The sequence below is a fragment of the Patiria miniata genome, unplaced genomic scaffold, assembly GCF_015706575.1.
Source record: "Patiria miniata isolate m_02_andy unplaced genomic scaffold, ASM1570657v1 HiC_scaffold_13, whole genome shotgun sequence".
NCBI lineage: Eukaryota > Metazoa > Echinodermata > Asteroidea > Valvatida > Asterinidae > Patiria > Patiria miniata.
In genome coordinates, this window is record NW_024037051.1 from 19,256,094 (window position 1) to 19,280,945 (window position 24,852).

The 24,852-nt window shown below is 41.2% G+C and overlaps 1 protein-coding gene and 1 non-coding gene across 2 annotated transcripts; one reads left to right on the forward strand and one right to left on the reverse strand.

Moving 5' to 3' along the window:
- Positions 1-581: 581 nt before the first annotated feature.
- Positions 582-24,265, reverse strand: LOC119721458 (lysophospholipid acyltransferase 5-like). The gene is made up of 11 exons (XM_038191539.1): positions 24,091-24,265; positions 20,365-20,472; positions 18,909-19,015; positions 15,060-15,191; positions 13,981-14,271; positions 12,664-12,750; positions 9,689-9,855; positions 7,338-7,485; positions 3,952-4,110; positions 2,593-2,729; positions 582-1,104 (listed from the first exon to the last, which is right to left on the reverse strand). The coding sequence occupies exons 1-11, from the start codon at positions 24,200-24,202 to the stop codon at positions 1,077-1,079; spliced, it is 1,476 nt and encodes a 491-aa protein (XP_038047467.1). The 5' UTR covers positions 24,203-24,265; the 3' UTR covers positions 582-1,076.
- Positions 17,782-17,854, forward strand: Trnat-ggu. The gene has a single exon. It is a non-coding gene; the product is annotated as a tRNA-Thr (tRNA).
- Positions 24,266-24,852: the final 587 nt, after the last annotated feature.

The window sequence follows — 24,852 nt, forward strand, 5'->3', positions numbered from 1 at the left end:
ATTTTCCAATCATTGTTCGCCAACCATCTTTTGTCAAAACTGCCCCAATTTACCAAATTAAGTCAGTCCACATTTAGTTTGCAATAAGTTACACATCCACGAACGGGAGCAAGCCAGCTAGACATGTTTCCTGACTTGACAATGCCCAATGTCTATATAAATTGCTCTGTTTCATCTGCAGTAGGGTCAGGGAACAAGACTACACTGAAGAATAGGATTTTTTCCAGCATGTACACAATACCTTAAACAGGTCAGTGTAACAACATTTGCTATAAAATACTAAGGCCAAAAAAAAAAAGTCTTCGGTTTCTGGTATGGGGATTGCCCAAAAAGTGGTGCGGCGACGCGGCTTTTTTTTTTTTTTTACCTGATTTTTTTGGCTTCAAATGTCGGCTGATGACTGCAAATGATGCCCGACTAAACTTAGTGCAAATATATGGGAGTCCAGAGAGGCCACATAAAGCTTATTCTCGATCATATCCCCATCTAAAAACACGTTAAAATTGTGTAGCAGCAGGATTCCAGTCAAACCATTGAGTTTGGCGGTTTTGAGACATCATCTTTCATTGAAAAAAAAACTTTTTCATTTTGCCGACGCGCATGGCTACGGCGACGCGCGCGCATACCAGAAACCGGAGACTTATTTTTTTTGGCCTAACCCCCAAATCCATCTATTTCAGAAAATGACAGCAATTCAAGTTAAGCGAATGTTGTATATTGCCTTGAAGCTGATTTCTGGTAAGATTAATATACATACTTTTGAGACAATCAATGCAACACCACCAAATCTGCCAAAATCTACCAATTCGCATTTTGCAACAGTGTCCACTTCCATCAAAATCTGACAGTCATGACTGCATGCGGGGTTTTGTAAGATTCTGCACACCTGCTTTTTATGACCACATGATGTGGACAAAGTAAAAAAAGAAAATTTGACAAAAACTTCAATTCTGAATCCATTAGAATCAATCAATTTTCTGCATTCTGATTTTGGTAGATTTGGGAATAGTTTAATACAGGTAATGATAACAGTCACCCAATGCTGTATCTCTTCCGTAGTTATTTCTTGATTTCTTTCAGTCCGACTTTTCGTTTTCAGAATTCCTGCAGAGAGGGTAAAAAAAGTTCAAGATTTGACTTAATTAACCCTAATCTTCCCAAATCCTCCAAAATCATGTTTGCAAAAAATTGGGGATTTTGGAGGATGCACTGCGTCAAGGTCTTGGGCCGGACCTTGTGTTGTTTATGCTCAGCCGTGCATAAATGTAGGCCTAGATTATACTTGAAATCCTCCGCACTGCTCCAGGATGTCACTGGCTCTGCCTCAACATATTGACAGTGATTGCCGGAGGATGTTGCAGGATTGAGGCAGTGGTCACCCCTCCAAGGACCAACTTTCAAGATGTAACGGAGGATTTTGCAGGATTGAGGCTGTATGCAATTTTTACATGGAAGCAGTTTGAGGATTTTGCAGGATTACGATTGCATCCTAGAAAAAAAGGCCTAGAGAGTTAGGGTTAAAAAACACCTTTGATTAAAGAAAACGTGCAACATGCACACCAGCGTGGATCGACCTGAATAATGGCTTGGAAATGATTTCATCTGAAAAGTCTGTAATATTGATGCCTTTTTATTGTCATTTTAACCATTAAAACTTTAACTAGTACACACAGTCTGTAAGTAGGCAAGGGACATGCATTCATCAAATTGCCAGCTTTTTTTCACATTAAAGATGTAGTTAAGCCAATCACATTGTACTTCACAAGTTAAGTCACATATCAATCACAAGGTCTCAAGTAAAAGTCACAAGTGAAATGGGATGAACACTGACAAAGGAATGCATTATTCAATGTTTATTTGATAAGCTTGTGGCTCGACTTGAGACCAAATGACTTGTGATTGACATGTGATTGACATGTGGTGGACATGTAATCGATTTGTGATCGTCATGTGATTGCCATATGTGACCTGTTCTGTCAAAATCAGACTTTTCTGGGCATAAGGTCAAAAATGAGATTTTTGCATATTGTTAAAATATGTTCTGTTTCCTTTTAATAGGTGGTTTAATTTTTGAAACCGGTCATTCCTGCGCAAAGTTATGCTATTTTGAAGTTCATTGGGTCGAAAAGAAGAAAACAGAGAAAATGGACACGAACGTCACAAAACAGACATTTCTTTAACTGATATACCTTAACAAATCATCAAAAATACTATAATTAGAGATCAAATTAGGGTTTCAAACTTTTATAGTATATTTTAGACATGCTCAGGATTACAAATATGCAAAAATTAGTAAATGGAAAAAAATCACCCCCACAGCATTTTTTGGCCCGATCTCAATTTCAACCTCTGCCCAGAAGCGTCTGCTTTTGACAGAACAGGTCACATATGAGCAACACGTCATTGACATACTTGTGATTAACTTGTGATCAACTCTTGATCAACATGTTATCAACTTGTGATCAACATGTGATCGACTTTTGATCAACATGTGATCAACTTGTGATCAACATGTGATCGACATGTGATCAACACGTGAACGACATGTGATTGACAAGTGATCGACTTGACTATAATGTCTGATTGACATACTTAGTGTCTTGAGCAGCCTCTGCAGCTTTCTTGGCAGCTCGTTCCATCTTTTTGAGGCGAGGCAGGATGACCATCTGATACAGGAAGGGGAAGATAATCAGCACCAGGGTTGGGATGTGATACATGGCTCCATACACCTGCAAGGACAAATCAATCAATTAGTCAAACTCATGCATGAATATTCATCAGTGACTGTGAACCATTTACCGAGTGCCTCAAACATTGCAAAGGTATTCCTTTTTATATTGTGATACTAATATTATAATTTATTTTTGGGTTGTGTAATGCGCGCGCACCTGTTTGGCCTAATATATGCAGCGCGCAATTCAAAAAAATTCATAGTGGTTCCGAAGCAAACTCTTACATTTCTTCCAGTAGTATAAAATATGCAGCAAGACTTTTGTGCAACTTCACTGGTCAGCTCTTTTGTTGTGTGTAGTGTGTGTGGGACTAAAAATGGACCATAATTGCCTGCAGAAGTTGCGCATGCGCACTAGTTTCCCCCATTTTTCGGGGGGAGATTTTAGGAGTTGGCCTAGACGAAGCTACTGACAAGTTCGTGGGTGATATTGCTGGGTGGTGATTGCGGTGGGTTATCGCGTATCAAACCATAACAACGTCTAGCCCCTAGACTAAGAACTGGCTCCAAAGTGGAGTAAAGTGGTAGAATATAATCATTGGAAGTTTGCCATCTTTTTCACACTTATATTTTTATACGGTGATGTTTAAAACCGGTTTAATACAAACCTGGTCACCGATAATAGCCCTCGCTCTGGCTCGAGCCATTATTGGCGGCCAGACCCCAACCGATTTAAAACCACATGTTTGTAACTACTCCAACACTCTACTAAGTCTGTGTATCATCCGTTATCCACGGAGCCAAGTCTCCTGTATAACGTCTGATATGTCTAGACATGCTGATATATGCAAGCCGTGCGCCAGCCAATCGAAGTCGGCTTTACTAAATTGTGACGTCATTTCATTACCAAATCAGGACTAATGCTTTGATTGGTCAATACGAATGCAGTGTTTTGTAATACAACAACAGACAGGTGCAAATCGTGTAACTTGATACAGAGCGCATGACACAGGTTTTTTTTAATCCATGTATATGACGCACAACGGGTGAATGACCGAAGACCCGATATAGAAAGCGCCCGCTGATTGGTCAAAATCTAGAGGTCAAGATGTGGTTGTCTTGCACAATTAATCAGCAAATCTGCTCACATATCATAGACCATGGACATTACATAGACTACACTCTACCAGAAATATCCCCTTATTTAAAATAAAATATCCAAAAAAGAAACGATTTTTAACAACGTCAAAAGGATATGAGGATCAATCTGTTAAACCTACCAGTCGTATCCTTCGCCATCGTAGGAGAACAAAACCCACGAGAGGGTAGCCTACAGACAGGGAAACGGTGATCTTGAGTAGAGCAAAGATGGGCAACTTTAGGGCGGGGTTGCTGACAAGCTTGGTGAGAGGGGGATATCTCTTGACTGCGTCTTGTACCTAGGAGATCAAAAATAAATCAATCTGACGTCATTTCCAGTTGAAATTAGGACCGCTTCCTCGGCAGTGGTTTCGGTTTCTTGCCCATCAACTTGATCTCTGTTGACTTTAGGTGCAACTTTAGATTGAGCATGCAATAAGATCCATTATATAACTGACATACAGATCCTAGTCATTTGATTGGTGGAACTCACATCACATGACATTCGTCATTGCTCCCATTCACGCCGCGGCTCAAAAAGTACTATCCGCCCATGGGGAATGGGAAATACTATTCAACAGTTAGGATCATGACGCGGTATTTGTGTGCAAATGCATGCTGGTGCGCGCGTTCAGCGTTGCGCGTAGCGCGTATTGTTCCAAAGAGCCAGCACTACAGCGTTGGGTTCAAACATTTTCGTGAAGGGGTGGTTTGGACTAGAGAAATAGATTTTCCTCCAGTTTGGAATTGAAAAAAAAGAGTTCAAATGTATCAAATGACAAGGATCTATATGTCACTCATATAAAACAAATATTGAGTGGCTTTAAATTGTGAAATGGGAGGAATATTATCGCTCGGTAAAATCTGGACTTTTCCAGTTCACTTTGCCTCGTGAAATGGAAAAGTCCAGATTTTACCTTGCGATAATATTCCTCCCATTCCACGCTGAGCCACTCAATATTTGTATAATCATATGACATCAGAGTACCACATGACAATCCGGTTTCCCAATGATTGGCCACCATTGCAGTAGACAAGCATTTAGTTAGCAACCACCTCGTACATTGTAAAGGGTGCATTCGTTAAGCTCACCCGGTCGACACAGATCAGCCCCGTGCCGTTGGATTAGCTCTGACGTCATTCTCGGGGCTCACCCGGGCCAGCCACCACAGACCCTGCTCGTGGAGCAGAGTCAGTGGTGGAGGCACGTCACGCATGCGTTGTTCATTCCCTAGAAACGGACAAATATGGCGGCCAGACAGCGGAAATCTCAAGTGGGCTTAAAAGTTGACTTTATTTGAAGTCTAAAGGTAATCATTTATTGAGTTCATTGCGACTTTTGAGGCCATAATTTCAGTCACACTTTTTTTGAGTTTTGCAACTGACTAAAAAGTAGTAAATCTCAAATTAAGACCCAATCCGAAACGGGGATTTTGTCAGTGGCTACGGCCACGGCTTAGGGCGTCATGCGAGTATCGTGCCTCCGCAGTTGAGCATTTGATTAGCCCGGCTGTCGTGGCTGATCCATCTGCCTTTACCTGTGTCGACCCGGGTGAGATAAATGAATGTACCCACAAAAGGCAGTAGGGCTTATTTTCACGTAAAACGACTGCAAATTCTTTGTCAAGTGGCTAATAGTCACTACTTGTGCTGTGCGCCTACGGTGGTTATAATCGTGCCGCCCAGCACTGGGTGTTGGCTCCGCGTCTTTCTCGCAGTTTTTGCCATCTATCGCAGCTTTGAAGTCTTGCCTAATACCTACTGCGCAGTACGCTATACATGTGGTATGATCTTTGTCTACTTTGATGGCGACGCTGGCTTTCTGGTAACTGAATGGAGGCCGGGTCATGTGGGTTGGTGAGAGAGTATAACATTTGATCGTGATGAAATTTCATATATTGTAATCAAAATCGGGAAAAACACTGGAGGCTGCTTTGCAGCAGATTTCTGCAATCTGCTGTGAGTTATTTTGCTTTCTGAAGCCAGAAATAAGTCCAAATGTGGGTAATTTGGGTACATACTTTTGTGGTTTTTTTTTTGCATACATGTAGGTGCAAACGTGAAAACAAAATATCATAGTTAAAACTGTTGCAACACTTAAATGAAACGTATATTGATATCAGGACGTCCATTTGCACAGATTTTTCAACTTATTTCCAGTTTTAAATTGTACAGTACTGATTTGCCACCATTACAGGTTGAAAATTTCAATATTTTGTGAATTATGAGTTTATAAGTTTTGGAAAAAACTTAAATGTCAAAAAATGTAATTCACTTTGATTTACATCAAATGCAAGATTTGTGCATGAATTATGGCAGTTATTGAACCAATTTTGGGAGAGAAACAGAAATCCATCCTTACTTGCAAAGTATTTGGGGAAAAAAAACTGGTATCATTTCTTGTCCTACCTGCTGAAATTAAAGGGAATATACAACATTTGCTTTTGATGTAATTTTCAGTATTGCATGGTTTTGGGGGGTTAGTGTTTTATAGCAAATATTGTTTCACTCACTTCTTTTAAGTTTTGTGTTCATAGATGCTGAAATAAACAAGAAAAACAATCATGTTCCTGTAGTCTGGCTCCCTGACCCCACTTAAGATGAAACGGAGCAATTTAAAGACGTCGGGGAATTGTAAAGTCAGGGAACCAGTCTCGCTGGCTTCCACCCGTTCACAGATGTGTAACCAAATGCAAACAAAATGTGGACTGACTAAATTTGGTAAATTGGAGGCAGTAGTTGACAAAAAGTCAGGTTTTTCCAACGCTGGTCAGCCGACCAGCGTTGGAAGTTGATACAAAAATACCACTTTTCTTGAAAATGACAGCACACCAGGTACCATGCTTCTACAGGATGCTTTAGACTGTCATTCACTAACAGTCCAGTATTTCAGAATAATTTGGTAGTTTCATTTTTTGATGTTTGCAAATGTTGTATAGTCCCTTTAAAGGGAAAATACAACATTTGCAAACATCAAAAAATAAAACTACCAAATCATTTTGAAATACCTTGCTGGACTGTTAGTGAATGACAGTGTAAAGCATCCTGTAAAATCATGGCACCTGGTATACTGTCATTTTCAAGAAAAGTCGTATTTTTGTATCAATTTTCAATGGTGGTCGGCCGACCAGCGTTGGAAAAAACTGGCTTTTTTTCAAATACTGGCCCCCATTGGCCATCGCACTTGTTTGCAATCGATTACACACCTATGAACGGGTACAAGCCAGCTAAACTGGATCCCTGACCTTGCAATTCCCAAATGTATGTAAACTGCTCTGTTTCTTCTTAAATGGAGTCAGGGAACCAGACTACAGGAAAATGATTGTTTTTCTTGGTTTTTATAGCATTTTCAAACCCAAAACCTCAAAAAAGTCAGTGTAACTATATTTGCTATATATTTCCAACCCCCCAATTCCATCCATTTCTGAAAATTACAGCAAAAGCAAATGATGTATATTCCCTTTAAACAGTGAACAAAACATATCTTTGAAAAGAAAAAAAATCAACAATTGTGAGACGTGCTTACAAATGTCTCTGTGGCAGTGACGAAGATCTCCAACCCGAAGCATATATAGTAGCCAACGTACATGCCGTGCCAGACAGCCAGAAACATGACGGCGGCCGTCTGAGAAATGTAGCGATTGTTGAGAAACTTCAGCCTCTTGAAGACGTACCTACAAGGAAACACAATTACCAGATCAGTATGAACTAATTCTCTTTAAAGAGGTTGTGGAATGCTCGAAAACATTTCCGTCATTTTTTGGGTATATGTAGCCTAAGGTGTGATGAAATAAAAACGACTATTGTTTCTGTCATGAAGTGAGTACAAAGCTTAAGGTTACTTTTGAGAGCTATTTTTCAGGTCCTGTTTCGACCCGAACGTGCAATTTGTGTAAAAGTCGTCGTTGCGGGCAGCAAACAAAACACAGTAAATCGTGACGTAATAAACAGGACTCGTTTATGCTACTCTGCATCGGGAGTCCTGTTTATTACGTCACGATTTACTGTGTTTTGGTTGCTGCCCGCAACGACGACTTTTACACAAATTGCACGTTCGGGTCGAAACAGGCATGACAGGACTTGAAAAACAGCTCTCAAAAGTACCTTTTGTACTCATTTTATGACAGCAACAATAGTCGTTTTTATTTCATCACACCTTAGGCTACATATACCCGAAAAATGACGGAAATGTCTTCGAGCATTCCACAACCTCTTTAACTATTTCAGTGCCAAAGTCGTACATGTACGAGGTACATTTGTTAGTTCGAAATTGCCAACCTCGTACATGTACGAGGTAATGTACGTACTCAAAATTGCCAAACCTTGTACATGCACGAGGTAGAGTAAGCACGTTATCACAAGGGGGCGCTCTCGCTCTTTCTAATAATATCATTTTCATTCAGGTACGACCTGTATTTATTTGTTTCATCCGAGTTCTTGCGAGAGGGCGCAGCACTGACGCTCGTATTTTCTGCAAAAAGTGCGGAATTCCCCTGTGTGCAGGACAGTGTCTCAGGGTGTATCACTATGTATGTGACTACTATTGACTTTCCAATATACTAAGGATATACCAGAGAGCAACAACAACAAATTTAGTGGGTAAAACTTATTTACTTTTTTTTTTTTACAGAATTTTGAACAATTAACAAAAAAGCTCGAAGTTGGGCACTTTAGGGTTAAACTTTTGAAATTCCGCAGGCACTGAAAGAGTTAATACCACTGAAAAAAATATACCCAACGATAATTGGGCACTTATGAGCAGATCACACAAAGTAAGGCACAAAGACAATTTCAATTAAAATCTTACTTTAACATTCAAATGAATCAACTGACCTACATGTATGTTGAGGCTGCTTTCCCATACTCTTCAGCAAGTTCATTTTTTTTTACCTTAATAAGTTTTCAACAAGTATGTTTAATTCAAATATAAAAGAAATCTCCATTTTTTTGGGCACAAACAGATGCTTTGCGAGCAGACCGACTCCTGGTCTGTACATGATCGATACTGATGTGATACTGATTGTCGGGAACCAGGCTATCCCAAGAGAACAGAATTATTGTCGGTCGACACTAAATTTGTAAAATAATAATTCGATAACTAAACATGGGCCTTTTTTGCGGTCGATGTGTCATTTAAAAGTGAATAACTTTTTATATTTCCTGAAAAATAGCAATTTAGAAAAGGAATCTTATTTTTTAGGATGAAACGCGAAAAGAGCCCAGGGAGTGCAACTATAAAGTCCAAGGCATTAACAGTCTGTGTGAGGTCTCTAAAACAACTCAGGGTTCGACCTTAACTTTTTTGTTCACTAGCCAGCCAGGCAACTAGCCCGCGGGCATTTTCACTAGCCCGCATTTGTTTTCTTATCTCAAATACAAAATGGCGTATTTTCAGGCTCAATTCTGAGGCAATTTTGTCAGTGTTTTTGATTAATTAACAGATCTAATAATTTAACCCTTTAAAACAGTTGATAGAATTAGACACAAATTGATGGGGTTTTCTTTCTGAATTTAAGGATTTATTTCTTCCAGTACGTTCATCTTTGCGCTATCTTAATAATTTTTGACTCGCCAGCGGGGCTACTTAAGGAATAGTTTGACTAGCCTGCCGCTGTTTTGACTAGCATTTGGCTAGTAGGCTACCGGTAATTTCGAACCCTGCATCTGAAGCAAGATATGCAACAGAGGGCCTCCCCCCCCCCTCCTTTGTGTTGATCATTGCGTTCTTGGAATCGCAGGAAATCTTTTGAGATATCTAGGGGGATGTGTTAGGTAACAATAGTCTAGAATGCGTATAGTGTATAGGGATACCGAGGGACCCCTCTGTCTTAAATCGTGCATGGTAAACTCGAAGAATGTCTTGATTAAACCACAGACCTGGACACCCAGACATTGGTGGTGATGTTAAAGGAGCGGATGTACTCTGCGGTGACCGTCGCTGTCTCCAACTTCCATGGTATGACGCTGGTGCAGGCATTCCACAATGCATTGCCGTTCTCGTCCTTGCCGTTGTAGGGCAGGCCGCTCATGATGCAGGACCCATCCTAAACAAGGAAAAAAAAAAAGGTTGAATTTGAAGAAGAAAAAAAAATCGAGATAAGGCCAAAGAAAAAAAATATTCGGTCTCTGGTCAGACCAAAGTTCTGGAATTGACACGGCCACGCGGCTTTTTTTTTTTTTTTGCTTTTTTTTTTTTTCTTCAAGCTTGGATCGTACAGACAAGGTAGGTACTATTTTGCTTTTTTGGTGTCCTCATGTACATTGGTGTCCTCCATAATTTGCCTTGGTGCTTTCGATCATTTGCCTTGGTGCAATTTCCCATTCCTTGGTGCTCTTTGGTAAAAAAAATTGAGGAGGTGCGGAAATAGAGGGCACTGTTGGAGCTACCGCGGAACATTTTTGAAAAAAAAAAGATCTACGCGCATGATTAAAATCGACGCGCGCGCTGACCAGCCCCGATTTTTTTTTTTTTTTTGGCCTAAAGCCTAACCATTGCTCCACCATACCTTCCAATTGACTCAAAACTCCCTGGACATTTTTGCTAGGATGCAACCTCAATCCTACAAAATCCTCCAACTGCCTCCATGTAAAAATTGCATAAGGCCTCAATCCTGCATCTATGCTCCGTTATTTCTTGAATGTGGTCCTTGGAGGGGTGACCACTGCCTCAATCCCGCACAATCCTACAGCAATCAATGCCAGTATGTTGAGGCAGAGCCAGTGACATCCTGGAGCAGTGTGGAGGATTTCAAGTATACTAGGCCTAAATTTATGCACGGCTGAGCATAAACAACACAAGGTCCGGCCCAAGACCTTGAAACAGTGCATCCTCCAAAATCAGGGCCACATACTTTTGCCATTTCCTCAATCCTGCAAAATCCTCCATTTGGCAAAGAGGATTTTGGAGGCTTTGGGACGGTTAGGGTTAATATTTGTCGAAAGTGACTTCGCTACATGTTTTGGCACTGCCCCTCAATATCTGCCACTGTACCAAGTTTTATGTGTAGAAATCACTGGCAAAAACAAAAAAGCAAAGTATACAACAAGTGAGTAGTGAGACCCCGGGCCCTCCTAATCACTCCATAAGGGCCCGTGACCATTCAGCCCCGGTATGAAAAAATAAGCTCGTCCCCTCCCAAGAAGACCTCATGTACCGTCCCAGCTACCGGCCCAGGAGCTGGTCCGGTTGCTAATCAGGAACTCCTCTATCCTGGGGTCTATTGTTTGCAAGTATTGACACATGTAAAATATCCAAGAAGAAACCCGCTTGTGGTTTTCATCTCTCAGCACGAAACAATAGAACACTTTCGTCGGCACAGATCAAAACCCCTGCCATGCGGTTTCGCGCACAATGGGACCGTAAATAACCTAGGCGTTATGGAAGGATTTTATCTTTAATCCGGTTAGTCTGCTATTGTTCTGCTCTGGACGTTCTCTGAAGGGCCATAAATTGATGCGCCTGACTGACTTCAAAACTTCTGGTCAGACAGGACCATGTACCGGACGAGACTGGGCTGAAGACCGGACTGGCTCTGGACCGGACGAGGTACCGGGGGGCCCTATTCATACCAGGGCTGAATGGTGACACAGTCCCTAAATGTAACTGGTAACAAATGCCCTGTGAAATTAATTCACAGAAAAGCAGCTTCACTGTACAGTTTAATTTTTCAGACAATTGTAATGACAAACGGCCCTGGAAGCCTTTAGACACTTCAATATACGATGGCCGTGATAATTTTGGTGTCAAAGAGAGTCATTAATAACTTTGAGCCAGTAGAAGTAAGTTAAAGCTATAGTCCATCATTTGCAGCCATCCGAAAAAGTAACTGGCGTATTATTGTTGAAAAACATACTTGGTTGAAAGATAGTAAGTGGACTAAACTCCCTGTGAAATTAATCTTTCTGGCAAGCTATCATTTTGAAGTAATCAACGAAAGAAGGCCTTTCCAACGGTGCGTCTTAAGACGCACCGTGGGAAAATTTAAATTAGTAGTTCATTTTGTTATTCGGCGCAGCGCGCCGCAAGCATTGGCACGACGCACAGGCGCGCGCGGTTGCTATAATTCGTCGGATCAGTGCGCAACATCGCGTATAGCTGCAATTCAAAACAATTCAAAACATGATTCAGCAACTTTTGATTTGAAATTGCGATCCTAGAATGTTGTTTTTCTCGGAATATACAGCTGAAGCTGATGAGCTGAAACTTCATCAGGTTGGTTGCTCAGTATCCTTCATTAGATTTTGAACACTTTTGTTGCTTCAAACGAACAAAACGCACAAATTACAAATGATGGACTATACCTTTAAGCTAGTGAAGGTTCAAAATGTTTTAAAAATCCATCTTCGGTAATACGTACAGCAATAAACTGAAAACTGGCTGAAAGTCCAATCTGTTCATGAACAAACTGGGAAGCTGACTGATGATTCAAAATACTTTTTATCATAATGTTATCTTCATCCACTGATCAACCCTATCCCCAAGGCCCTTTTGACTATAGGAACCATCCTCTATCCTGCAAAATCCTCCAAAAGCCACCATGTAAACACTGGACTCAGCCTCAATCCTGCAAAATCCTCCAACTGCCGCCATGTGAAAACTGGACTTCTGAATTTGTTCAGTGGATGGTGACCATTGCCTCAATCCTTCAAAATCCTCCAACAATCCCTGTTAATGGGTTGAGGCTGGGTATAGCCTACAAACTCGACACAATGCATCCTCCAGTATCAACCGACACAGCCTCAATCCTCCAAAATCCTCCAAAAACCACCTGGAGGATTTTGGAGGATTTTGGAGGATTGAGGAGGGTTAGGGTTCAATTTCCCCCCCCCCCCCCCAAAGATACAACTCTTACCACAATAAGAAACACCGTGCAGTACTTGAAGAACACAATCTTGTGCCAGATTCCAACCACAACGATCTGGTAGAGTAGCGACGAATTCTGGACAAGAAAAGAAAATAATAATTAAGGTGCAATTTTTCAAGAAGCATTAAAACAAGGGGGAAACAGTGGCAATGGCAGTACGCTCATGTTCTTATAGCCATTACACAACACATTATGTGTGCATCAGCCTCGACTCCATGGGCGCGTGCGCGTTCCTTCACTAACCCCTGGCCGTGATGAACACGTAAACGATGCTGACTGCTTATTCAGAGCGTACTGCGCGCTCATTTCGAAGACTGCACGCCCATAATGCGCTCGCGTGCTTTGCACATCACGTCATGTGCGAACATTTTGTTTTTCAATACTGCGCGATACATGTATGATATGGATTATGGCAGCCTCGTTTTTCGCTTAAAAAAACCTGTATCTTCGGTTGTGAAGGGACGAAGAGGTACGTACATGTAATACAAATCCTTGCTAAATAACGCGACGTCGAAATCTTATGTTTCAAAGGATTGATTCTTCAAAAACACAACTTTCAACATTTTAAAGATGGCGTCGCGCGTTGTATACATCGACCGCAGCCCTAATTATAATGTGTCATATTTTGACACATTTCAATGGGACAAATCCACTTGAGGGGTTAAGATTGCGCAAGGCATGATGGGAAACAAAATGGCGCAGCAAGATGGTACCCATGGGGAACGAGGTTGTTGTTGGGGAATCAAGATGGCCGCAACATGATAATGGTCTATTGGCGAAACTTGCATGGATAGTTTCATGGATACCGCCATGTTTGGGGTCACATGGTAATCTCAGGAGGCTTTTCATTGAAAACACGTCCCGGCATGTTTAACAATGAAACATCTCCGAGTTTTCTACGGGACCACAAAGATGGCGGCATTTATAAAATGGTCTATGGCGTCCATACCCTGTGCGACCCATGTTGGGGAGTCGGGTTGGCGTAGCGGTACTTTCCTCGCCTTCCACCGCTGTGACCCGGGTTCGAATCCCGCCTGGGCCAATATGTGGATTGGGTTTTCAGTCCCTACCTGATTCCGTGGGTTTTCCCCCAGAATATTCTTCTGGGCTTTTCCTCCCACCAGTAAAACTGTAACTTCTTCTCATTGTCTTCTCTCCACAGGTTTCTTCAGGCTTGCGAGCTACAGTGCCTAGGGCGCTTTTGAGGAATCCTTGGTTTCATTACCAGAAATTATTAATAATAATAATAATAATGTGTGACCGAACCACTGGAAAAGACACAGTAAAAGGGGAAAGTCTACTCACGGCAAAGTCTTCCGACTGCAAGAGCGCGTTGGAGAACATTGGCGCCAGTACGCACTCCAGAATGGCGTACACAGCTGCCGCACCGAGGCGGCTCAGCGCCGGCATGACGCAGGCAGGCGGGTGCCCCTGGTCATTGTCTAGGAGTTTCTCCGCCGTGAAGTCCAGGTACCGTCGGATGGAGAACTGGGGTCCCGCAAAGAACCCCCCGGGGAAGTAGGTGTAACCGCACATCTCCAGGAGGGAGGGGACGGTCTTGATGCTCAGCTGCTTCTGCTCAACGCTGAGTTGACTCTGCGGGAATTGAAAGCAATTGGAATGATTCGCAATGCAATTCACCGTCAGGCATTTGCATCAAGCACGTGGAGTGTTGGGGTGCAATGGTTACGGTGTTCGGCCCGTGTGCCATGGTACATGGGTTCGGTCCCTGACCCCTGAACATGGTACTTGTGTCCCTGGGAAAGACACTTTACTACAATTGGCTCTTTCCACCCAGCAACTATAAATGGGTGCCCATACTGGCTGCAGAAAAGCGGTCTCTTTTTAGAAGAAAGATGATACCAAGATCTCTCGATTCGGTCCAGTACTTTGTGCTGCAGAGCCTATTTTGTGAAGCACACATCTTTCATGTGGGTGTTATTACATAATACGGGACAAAATGACTCCCGACTTTGTTTCACAAAATAGGCTCTAGAAACAAAAGCCACTGGACCGAATCAGGCGATCTTGGTATCATTTTGCTTTTAACAGAATTCCCTATGCAGTGAAATAGGTTGTTTGAGTCTCAGGGTAGCGGAAGTACGCCGTTCCGTTTTTTTGGGGGAGGGGGCCACCCTTTATAAGCACCCCACATTATGAGGCCCCGCCCATTGTGTACAATGCCACACTGCATTTTCCAGCCATGCGCGTCGCGTCGGAGTTTTGTGCACGCATGTTGGGACATACATCACAAATTATTTGTTATCTGCCATAGCAACTGGCTCACACTCTATATGAGTCACCAAAACAGGCATACACGTAACTTACATGAAATTGTATTCACAGGTTTTTGTTCATTAAATTAAATTTGAACTGCTACTTGCCTCGTCCTTGTGGCCGTCAAAAAGGTCAAAGGCGGTGCCAATCATCCTGAGGGTCAAGATGCAGTGGGGCGTGGTCCACATGACGTCATAGCCGTCGGTGGAGAGCAAGACGTACGCAGTCAGCAGGTAACCCTGACGAGAGCAAGTCAAACCAAGATATAATTAGAACCACATGTTGACTGATTAGAATCGAATGCATGCTGGTTTAAAGGGAAAATACAACATTTGCAAACATCGAAAAATAAAACTACCAAGTTTTTACAAAATACCTCACTAGGATGTTGGTAAATGACAGTCTGAAGCATTCTGTAAAATTATGGCGCCTGGTGTGAAGTCATTTTCAAGAAAATGGTATTTTTGTATACATTTCCAACGGTGGTCGGCTGACCACCGTTGGAAAAACCTAACTATTTTGCAACTACTGCTTCATATTTACCATTTGTTTCAGTCCAAATTGTGTTTGCTATTGGTTACATGTTCATGAACGGGTGCAGGCCAGCTAGACTTGTTCCCTTACCTTACAATTTTCCGGCAAATTGATCCATTTCATTTTTAGTGGAGTCAGGGAACCAGACTACTTGAACATTTTTGTTTTTCTTGGTTTTTCAAGCATTTTCGGACACAAAACTTCAAACATGTCAGTGTAACAATATTTTGTTCTATTATACTACCCCTCAACTAGTTCATTTCTGAAAATTACAGTGAAAGCCAATGATGTACATTCCCTTTAATGATGGTTGAATGGTTGGGCAACTATAAGGGAATGGCTAACTGAGATTATAACACCTCACCCACAGATTCTGTGTCTTGATTGGCCGAGAGCGAGTCACATGTTACTTTCTAATTTTGCTATCTTTCTGTGCACGGCCAAAAGAACTATACCCGTAGCAACCAAAGTACTATACCATTGGCAACCAAAGTACTATTTCCACGGCGCGGTATTTGTGTGCAAATGGATGCTGGTGTGCGCGTTGCGTGTTGCACGCAGCGCGTTTTGTTCCAAAGAGAGCGCACCACAGAGCTGGGTTCAAACATTTCGCGAAGGGGTAGTTTGGAAGAGAGAAATACATTTTCCACCAATTTTGTATTGAAATTGAAGTTTATTTCAACTGTGTTGAACTGTGGTCTTCTCCAGGTCTCAGAATTGTTGTGGTAATGGAACAGTTAAAATCAATGATACTGCCATTAGTAAAGTCCATTCCACAAAATTCTTGGGTGTTACCATCGATGACAAACTTTCCTGGTCCAACCACATTACTACTGTCTCCAAAGTCATCAGCCGAAACACTGGTGTACTTTCTAAGCTCCGCTCCTTTCTCCCATCTACCACTTTATTTTCTCTTTACAATACTCTCATTCTCCCCTATCTGAACTTCTGCAATATTGTGTGGGCACGCACAAGCACTAACAAACTTAAATCTCTTATTACCGTACAGAAAAGGGCTATTCGTATTTGCACACTGTCCCATCCTCGTGATCACACAGCACCCTTGTTTGCCAGATTACACACACTAACAATCACCGACATTAATAAACTTCAAACTGGTATAATAATGTACAAATATACTAATAACCTTCTTCCTCGCACTTTCTCCTCATATTTCACCTCAATTAACGATATTCATCAATACCATACTAGATCACATAATAACTACTACATCCCTCTTGCACGCACATCATATGTAATGAACACTCTTCGTTTTCATGGACCTCGTCTATGGAATGGACTCAGTCAGTCTATGAAATCGCAGTCCTCTGTTGGCCGATTTAAAACCACTTTCAAGAACCATCTTATCTCCCAGTATATAGCATAGTTTGCTTTGTCTTTTGTTGGTTTTTCTACATTCATACCGTTTGCTTTAATTGTGCTTTCTTTTGCTTGCATCATCCATTTTATAAACTGTGTCGTTGTATCACTAGTATGTTTCGTATGTCCGTCTGTAAAGTTTATTAAGTTTACGTCCACTCCGTTTGTTTGTCTGTTTCTGTTTCATTGTTTTGTTTTGTTGTGTTTTGTCTTTTGAATTTAGTCTTCCTTTTTCAGTATTGTTTATACATATATATTTTGTTGTGTTTAAGGCATTCCGTTTATAAGCTTCGGCTTCTTGTGCAATGCCTCCACTTAGTAGTTTTCATGTAGCAATTGTTTTGTTTTCTAGAGTGCTTATTCATGTGGAAATAAATGTTTCTGAAATGAAATGAAAAAGTGTTCAGATTTAAATAATTTTAAATATTATAACCAAGCAAAATCTGTGGGTGAAGTGTTATAAAACAAATATTGAATGCTTTATCTCGTGGTGAAGTAAAACTAGCCTCCCTCGGTGATCCATGGAGCATTCTATTTTCCCTCGGCTTCGCCTCGGAAAAATAGAATGGTCCATGGATCACCTCGGGAGGCTAGTTTTACTACACCACTCGAAGCATTCAATATTTGTATACTATTGCCCTACCAGACACGTGACGAGGATGCACTATTATTTTCCACTGTTGTCAGTATCTGAAATTGTGTTTTTATTGTTGAACAAAGGAATTGACTGGAGCGGGGTTTGAATCTGCGACCTCCGGATAACCGTATCCTCTGAGTGATCCCCGTTTGCTATTTCCCAGGTCTGGATCATGACTTTGGGTGAGATCCCTGGCTGCATGGCATACTCAGGTTTATGGCTTCTGACTAGTGTCCCTTGAACGAAGACACTGACGAATTGGGGAACCGCCAACATAGGGCTGGCTAGCTCAGTTGGTAGAGCACTGGAACGGTAATCCGGAGGTTGCAGGTTCAAACCCTGCACCAGTCAATGTCTTTGTTTAACTCTTAAAGTATCTGAACTTGTTTGATCTCATTTTAAAAGTAATTATACAACATTTGCTTTTGCTGTAATTTTCAGAAATCCATGGATTTTTTGGTTTAGTATTTTGTAGCAAATATGGCTACACTGATCTGTTTAAAGTTTTGTGTTAATACCTGCTCGAAAAAAAAAAACAAGAAAAAAATGCTGTTCTTGTAGTCTGGTTCCCTGACCCTATTTCTGATCAAATTTATAGTCGCCGGGGAATTGTCAGGTCAGGGAACCAGACTAAGGCGGCTTGCAACTACTCACGGATGCGTAACCGATTGCAAAAAAGGAGACTAACTAAATGTGTTAAATTGGAAGCACTATTCGAAAAAAAGTCCGATTTTTTTTTGAAGATGGTCGGCCGACCATTGTTGGAAATTGATACAAAAAGTCCACTTTTCATGAAAATAACAGCACACCAGGTGTGATTATTTCACACACTGCTTAAAGGGAATATACATCATTTGCTTTTGCTGTAATTTTCAGAAATGGAAGGAATTGGAGGGTTGGAAATATATAGCAAATATAGTAACACTGACTTTTTTGAGGTTTTGGGTTCGAAAATGCTATAAAAACCAAGAAAAACAATCATTTTCCTGTAGTCTTGTTCCCTGACTCCATTTAAGAAGAAACAGAGCAGTTTAAATTTATTGGGGAATTGTAAGGTCAGGGAACCAGTCTAGCTGGCTTGTACCCGTTCATAGGTGTGTAATCGATTGCAAACAAGTGCGATGGTCAACTGGGGCCAGTATCTGAAAAAAAGCCAGTTTTTTCCAACGCTGATCGGCCGATCAGCGTTGGAAATTGATACAAAAATACCACTTTTCTTGAAAATGACAGTATACCAGGTGCCATGATTTTACAGGATGCTTTACACTGTCATTCACTAACAGTAACAGTCCAGCAAGGTATTTCAAAATGATTTGGTAGTTTTATTTTTTGATGTTTGCAAATGTTGTATTTTCCCTTTAAGCACAGTGAATGATGCAAAGTTTCTATCTGCAAATAAACTCACCATGTTGAAAGCAAAGGACAGAGCCACAGACAGCTGGCTTCCTCCTACAGTAACCAGCAGGACGTAGTTGACCAACACCGAGATCATTGAGTAGACGATGTCATAGCCTGCACATATGAATACATGAATATTTAATGTATCATACAAAATGAAGCACTGTATGAAAATAAGTTCAAGCAGTGCTCCCCGGGAATTTTGTAGCTGAATTTTGGGCCCTACTAGGCCTTCATCGGAGCTGGACTGGAGGTTTGAATGCAGAAATTCCACATTCAAACTGCCTGGCGTGAACGTTCCAAGCTTGTAGATGATACATCGTTCCTAGTAGGGCCGAAACTTCAGCTACAAAATTCCTGGTGAGCACAGCATGAACTTATTTTCATCATATAGTTATGAATAATTAATGATGGGGAATATGTGAATGAAATAACGAAGAGGGGAAAAAGTTAGAATCCAGGGTAACAAATCCTGATGCCACTTTTTCATAATAGCTAAAAAATTTAACCACTTTTTTTTTGGAAAGAGTTCCATACCTTGACATCACTTGACACCCTGTGCACAAACCCTATGAGACTGGTCTGAAAAATTCCAAGTGTTTTCTTAGTAAATGCTTCAATATTTGTTTCCTACTAAATATGGCTTTTAGGACATGTTATCGCTTTCTCATGGCCGATTGGTCACTGCAGGGAAAAATTAGTGATGTCCATATGTGGAATTCTTTTCTTAATTTTTAATTCATACATTTGTAATATTTTTTGCAAATTTTGTCATTGTATTGTCTTCTTTATTTGTTTCAAACAAAATTGTAGCTAATAGAGTGGAAAGGATGACGGCTCCGTTGGACACAATTTTGGATCAGCAAAAGAGTCAAGAATATGAAAAATCCAACAAATAGCGTGGACAAGAAACTACTTTTTTATATGTTTTACTTAGCTTAACCTTAACCCTAAGTCCCTTGGCATTTTTGTTACGATGTAACCCCAATCCTGCAAAATCCTCCAACTGTCGCCGCGTAAAAATAGTATACACCCTCGATCCTGCAAAATCCTTTGTTATTTCTTGAATGTGGTCCTTGGAGGGGTGACCACTGCCTCAATCCTGCAAAATCCTCCAGCAATCACTGTCAGTATGTTGAGGCAGAGCCAGTGACATCCTGGAGCAGTACAGAGGATTTCAAGCCTAATGCAGGCCTATATTTATGCATGGCTGAGCAAAAACAACACAAGGTCTGGCCCAAGACCTTGACAAAGTGCATCCTACGAAATCAATAACGCACTTTTGCCATGTAACCTCAATCCTCCAAATTCCTCCACTTTGGCAAAAGAGGATTTTGAAAGATTCAGGGCGGTTAGGGTTAACGACAGTCAGTCACTGCAAATGCATTAAAAAGAAAAATTAAGAAATGGAGAAACATTGCTTGCGAATCAAATTTTTCCTTTTAGTTATTTTGTTCTTTTACCAAAGTTCAGTGACGCCAGGGTGAGGCCACACAGAATGAAGTAGACATGCTTGATGAATTGTGACTGGCCATGCAAGTAGGTCCTGGAAATGTAGCACAGTGGATAACCTAGGGGGAAAAAAGGACAACAATCATTATTGTCAATGGGGGATAGTGGAGTAATGCTTGCTGGGTGGGGGGGGGGGGGGGGCGGTATTCGACTTGAATTCCACTTTAAAAAAAAACACCTCCAATTGCACCGAGATTCAAAATTGTAAGGCAACAGAGGAAGGTGATCTAATATTAGCTCAATGAATAAAGCACCATAATAAGCACCATAATAAAAGGGCATCAGGTCGGGTTGACGAGGCCAAACCAACCCGAGACATTTATTTTATAAACCAATTCCAAACCGAAACCGAATTGGACTACCTAAAACTGACCAGAACCGACAACAATTCAAAGAAAACCGACCCGAAACTGAACCGATCCGAAAAAACCCAAATATCTGGCTTCGGCAAATGTGTATGATTTTTGCACCTGAACTGTCCCACTTTCAGACTTTATTTCCCTTTAAAACAAAATCCTCCAGAGCCATGAATCAAAATCCTCCAGAGCCACCAACACCCCAACATATACACATCAAAGAGGGCGCTGTACAATCTAGCTGGCTTAATATCGGGATAAATATCCACTATCAATGAGTAAATCAGGAAAAGCCTCTGTGAAAACAACGTTGATTACAACAAGCATGACAAGGAAACAGGCACCAGCCTAGCTGGAGTTACCCAGCCCTGAGTTTTATCATTGGGTTGTCATCTAGGGCTGGAGCGAGTTTTTCTCGTAACTTGTAGTATAGGCAAACAATTTTGGAAAATGTTCAATTTTGTCCCCGTTACACACTAATTGCAACTGCAACTCACCCCAAACTTGCCTGGAATAACCATTACACAGGTCCTTGAAGTAAAAAACGATCCACGATGAAGATTCAGCCTACAATTGCAGTGAAAACAGGAGGAATAACCGCTAACCTGACAACCTTGCTGGCATGGCCAGTTGCAGTTGCAATTAGTGTGTAACGGGGACAAAATTGAACATTTTCCAAAATTGTTTTGCCTATACTACAAGTTACGAGAAAAACTCGCTCTTACCCTAGATGACAACCCAATGATAAAACTCAGGGCTGGGTAACTCCAGCTAGCACCAGCCAAATATTCAATGTCATGATGCATGACATTATATATTGAAATACCTTTATTGTTATTCACATCAGTGATACAATAAGAACATTAAGAAATTACATTTATTTATAAATAAAAACATCTACATTTTGTTCATTATCACACAGAAAACGTCAAACATGGACAAATTCACAAATGTACATACACCAAAGTAGCAGTAAAAAAAGGAGGAAGGGGGGAACCTAGGACTCAGGCGTAGGAACAGGGGGGGAACCCTGAAAGGGCCTGGCAAGGTAAAAAGGGGAAAATTCCACCATCTGGAGGGGGACAAAGCTATATGTGCAATTTTTTTTTTTTGTGGATATGATCTGTGACAGTTTTATCGATATTTTTTTAAATTTTACTTATACATGCAGTTTCTATTTTTTTTTTTTTTTGTCTTCCAAAAAGTTAACATATCGTCAGACCCCCTAACATGCCTAAAGCTATGCGATCCTATTTTTATGCGCTCACCTCCAATTTGCATAATTTGACAACGCTTGCACGTTGCAAGCGTTACCTGCTGCATAGATTATTATGGCGTCGACATGGTCGAGGATAAATTTCGCTCAAGTTTTAGTTCAAACAAATCCCACAAAAGGGGGCGAGTTGGAGATGGGGCGATTAGGCCAGGGGTCGAGTTTGTAAGAGGCGAGTTGGTCAGGAGGCGAATTGGAAAGGGGTGAGCTGGTATGGGGAAGGTCGGCCAGGGGGCGAGTCGACAGACCTAACGTTAATAGCAAGTACTGTACAATCAAATGAACGTGCGGCAAGTACAGTCGTTTTCCTAGTTCCGGATTTTTCCTAGTTCCGGATCGCTTCAAATAAAAACCTACCTCTTTTGGATTAGTCTCCAATAAAACAAATTCTGACGGAGTGCATTTTGAAAAGGAATATGTAAGCTTCTTGATACCCAAAGATTGTTTTCGATAAAATCCTTAGAAAAGGAATTTTGGCCAGATTTCCGACTCGCACTTCAACATGTTTGGACGGTTTAAAGAAAATCACGGCAGCTGCGAATCGACGATAAATTTTCACCTAGGTATATCTCTCGTACCGTGTGGTTTCGAATATTTTTTTCATTCACTACAATCGTATAAACTCTTCCATCGAATGTTTGTTCAATCAAAATAAGTTGTAGCGTCTTAGACCCATGAACGTGGCGTTGTATACAACGCCACGTTGTTGTGTATTTTAAAACCTAGCGAAATCGATCCGACATACATAATTCCGTATGGGTGTCGAGTACTCGCCTAGAAATCTAAATTTGCCCGTCCGATTGTTTAGGCTGTGTAATTTCGACGAAATTTGCCCATCAGTAAAGACCCATACGAACGTGTAGAAATTTCATTTTAACCCGACAAATGACCCTGACAAATGACCCCGGACGAGTCGCTTGGACAGATTGACGGCTGTTTCATGTCGCAACCCCGAAAAAAAAAACCCCGCACCCGATTGGCTGCTCGGCTCATCTCGTGTACGTGTGCGCACTCGCACGTGGGCGCACGTGCGCCCGCCGCGTGCGGTGCGGTGAGAGAGGAAAGGACTTGAAACTTGTCTAAAACGATGTCTCTTTTAGCTGCGACAGTAAACAGCCGTCGAATTATACGAAGGACGGTACAATAAAACGCAATGCGCATGCGTTACTTGGGAGAAAATGGCAGCTAGCAGGACTTCATAAACCGGGGCCAGAATTTTCCTCAAATTTCGTCGAATGCAAGTTTTGATGTACAAACAGATTTCTAGACAGCTTCATATGTGAGTACTTATTACATTTGCAAAATAACGTCCAGTGTGTGTAATGGAGGGAGTCAGAGGGACCATTTCGCCAGGTTCAGAAATACACAGCAGCGTGGCGTAGTTTACAAGCCACGTTCACGGGTCTAGTAGCGTCTCTGATATTTGAAAATTTGCAAAAGAAATGATCGTATGCTTTTGCCTAGTTCCAGATCGCGCGTGCACTTACGACCCAACTACACACGAGTTAATCGATTTTGTGTGACGTATTCTGTGCCGTGTGCAAGGTTTTCGGTCCGTGCGTGAGTTCGTGCCGTTGCACTGCAGACAAAAGTTTCAACATTATTTACGTTAATTCTCTTTTGAAAATTTGCTGGAATTCTCTTGAATTAACTATTTTTGGAAAATTAAATAATACTTTATCAGAAAATGTGCTTGATTTGGGGTGGTTCTGGCTGAAAACTTGATTTTCTCGCGTGATTTTTTTTTTCGCGCGAATCAGTTTTTGATCGATTCGGAACTGATTGAACCGATCCGGAACTAGGAAAAGCGGCATCGGTACCTTTGACGTCGTAAAGTCACAATAAAAAGAGCTTAAATTTTGACAATTATTTTGTAGTATCTCCATCACTAAAGGTAAACTTGTAAACCAATGTCACTTGAATTCGTGGAGTAGTTGAGCCGAAAGCAGCCTGAATGATGTTTGCTATCCGCCGGAACTAGGAAAATGACTGTATTTGTTGCCGGCGGGCGCCTGTTTAAAAAGAAAAGTTTAAAAATCTCCACTTACACAAAAGCAGTGTCATGAGATAAAGAAAGCTTGGGGCATCTAGACCCACAAGACCTGCAACCCCGGCCAAAAGGCCGGGATCACTCGCAGTTTCCACGGTTTCAGAAGACATTTTTGCATGCACAATCGCTCAGTTTTTCCTCAACTTGTGGATATGGTGTGACCTGAACTAACCTTTGACCGTACTTTACGCCCGGTGGCGTCGTCCATTTGTCTGATAGGGATGTTCAATTAAAGATGATTGTTATTTTAATAATCAGGGACAATGATAATGAGATTTGTTAGTTGTTTCAGTAAAAAAAAACAACATTTGTATACAATTGATAGGGAAATAAAATTAATGTAAGGAAATGTTATACTTATTAATAAAACAACAGTATACTTTACTTTAGAAGCAACTCCCCAAGTGATAATAATGGTACAGTCAGTGTGTCGAAAGTTTGATGACACTGACCCGTTGTCTCTGCTCGAGCGAAATTCACGTTATAATTTTTTTTATTACGGGGGCTTGGGCAGGGGCCGGGTGTGACCTCTATTCAATATTTACCATTTTGTATTCAATACCTAGACTTTATCATTTGCATTCAGTGTGTTATCTGAAAGGTCAAATGCATTGGGAAACTGGGTTGAACAATCTTCAAAGCTGCAAGAACTGTAAACAAAGTCAATTTTCATGTATCAAAATTTTTATTTCAGATTACGCTTTCATCAAATGACAATATAAAAAAAAAACAATAATTGCATCCATTTTGCTTATTCATT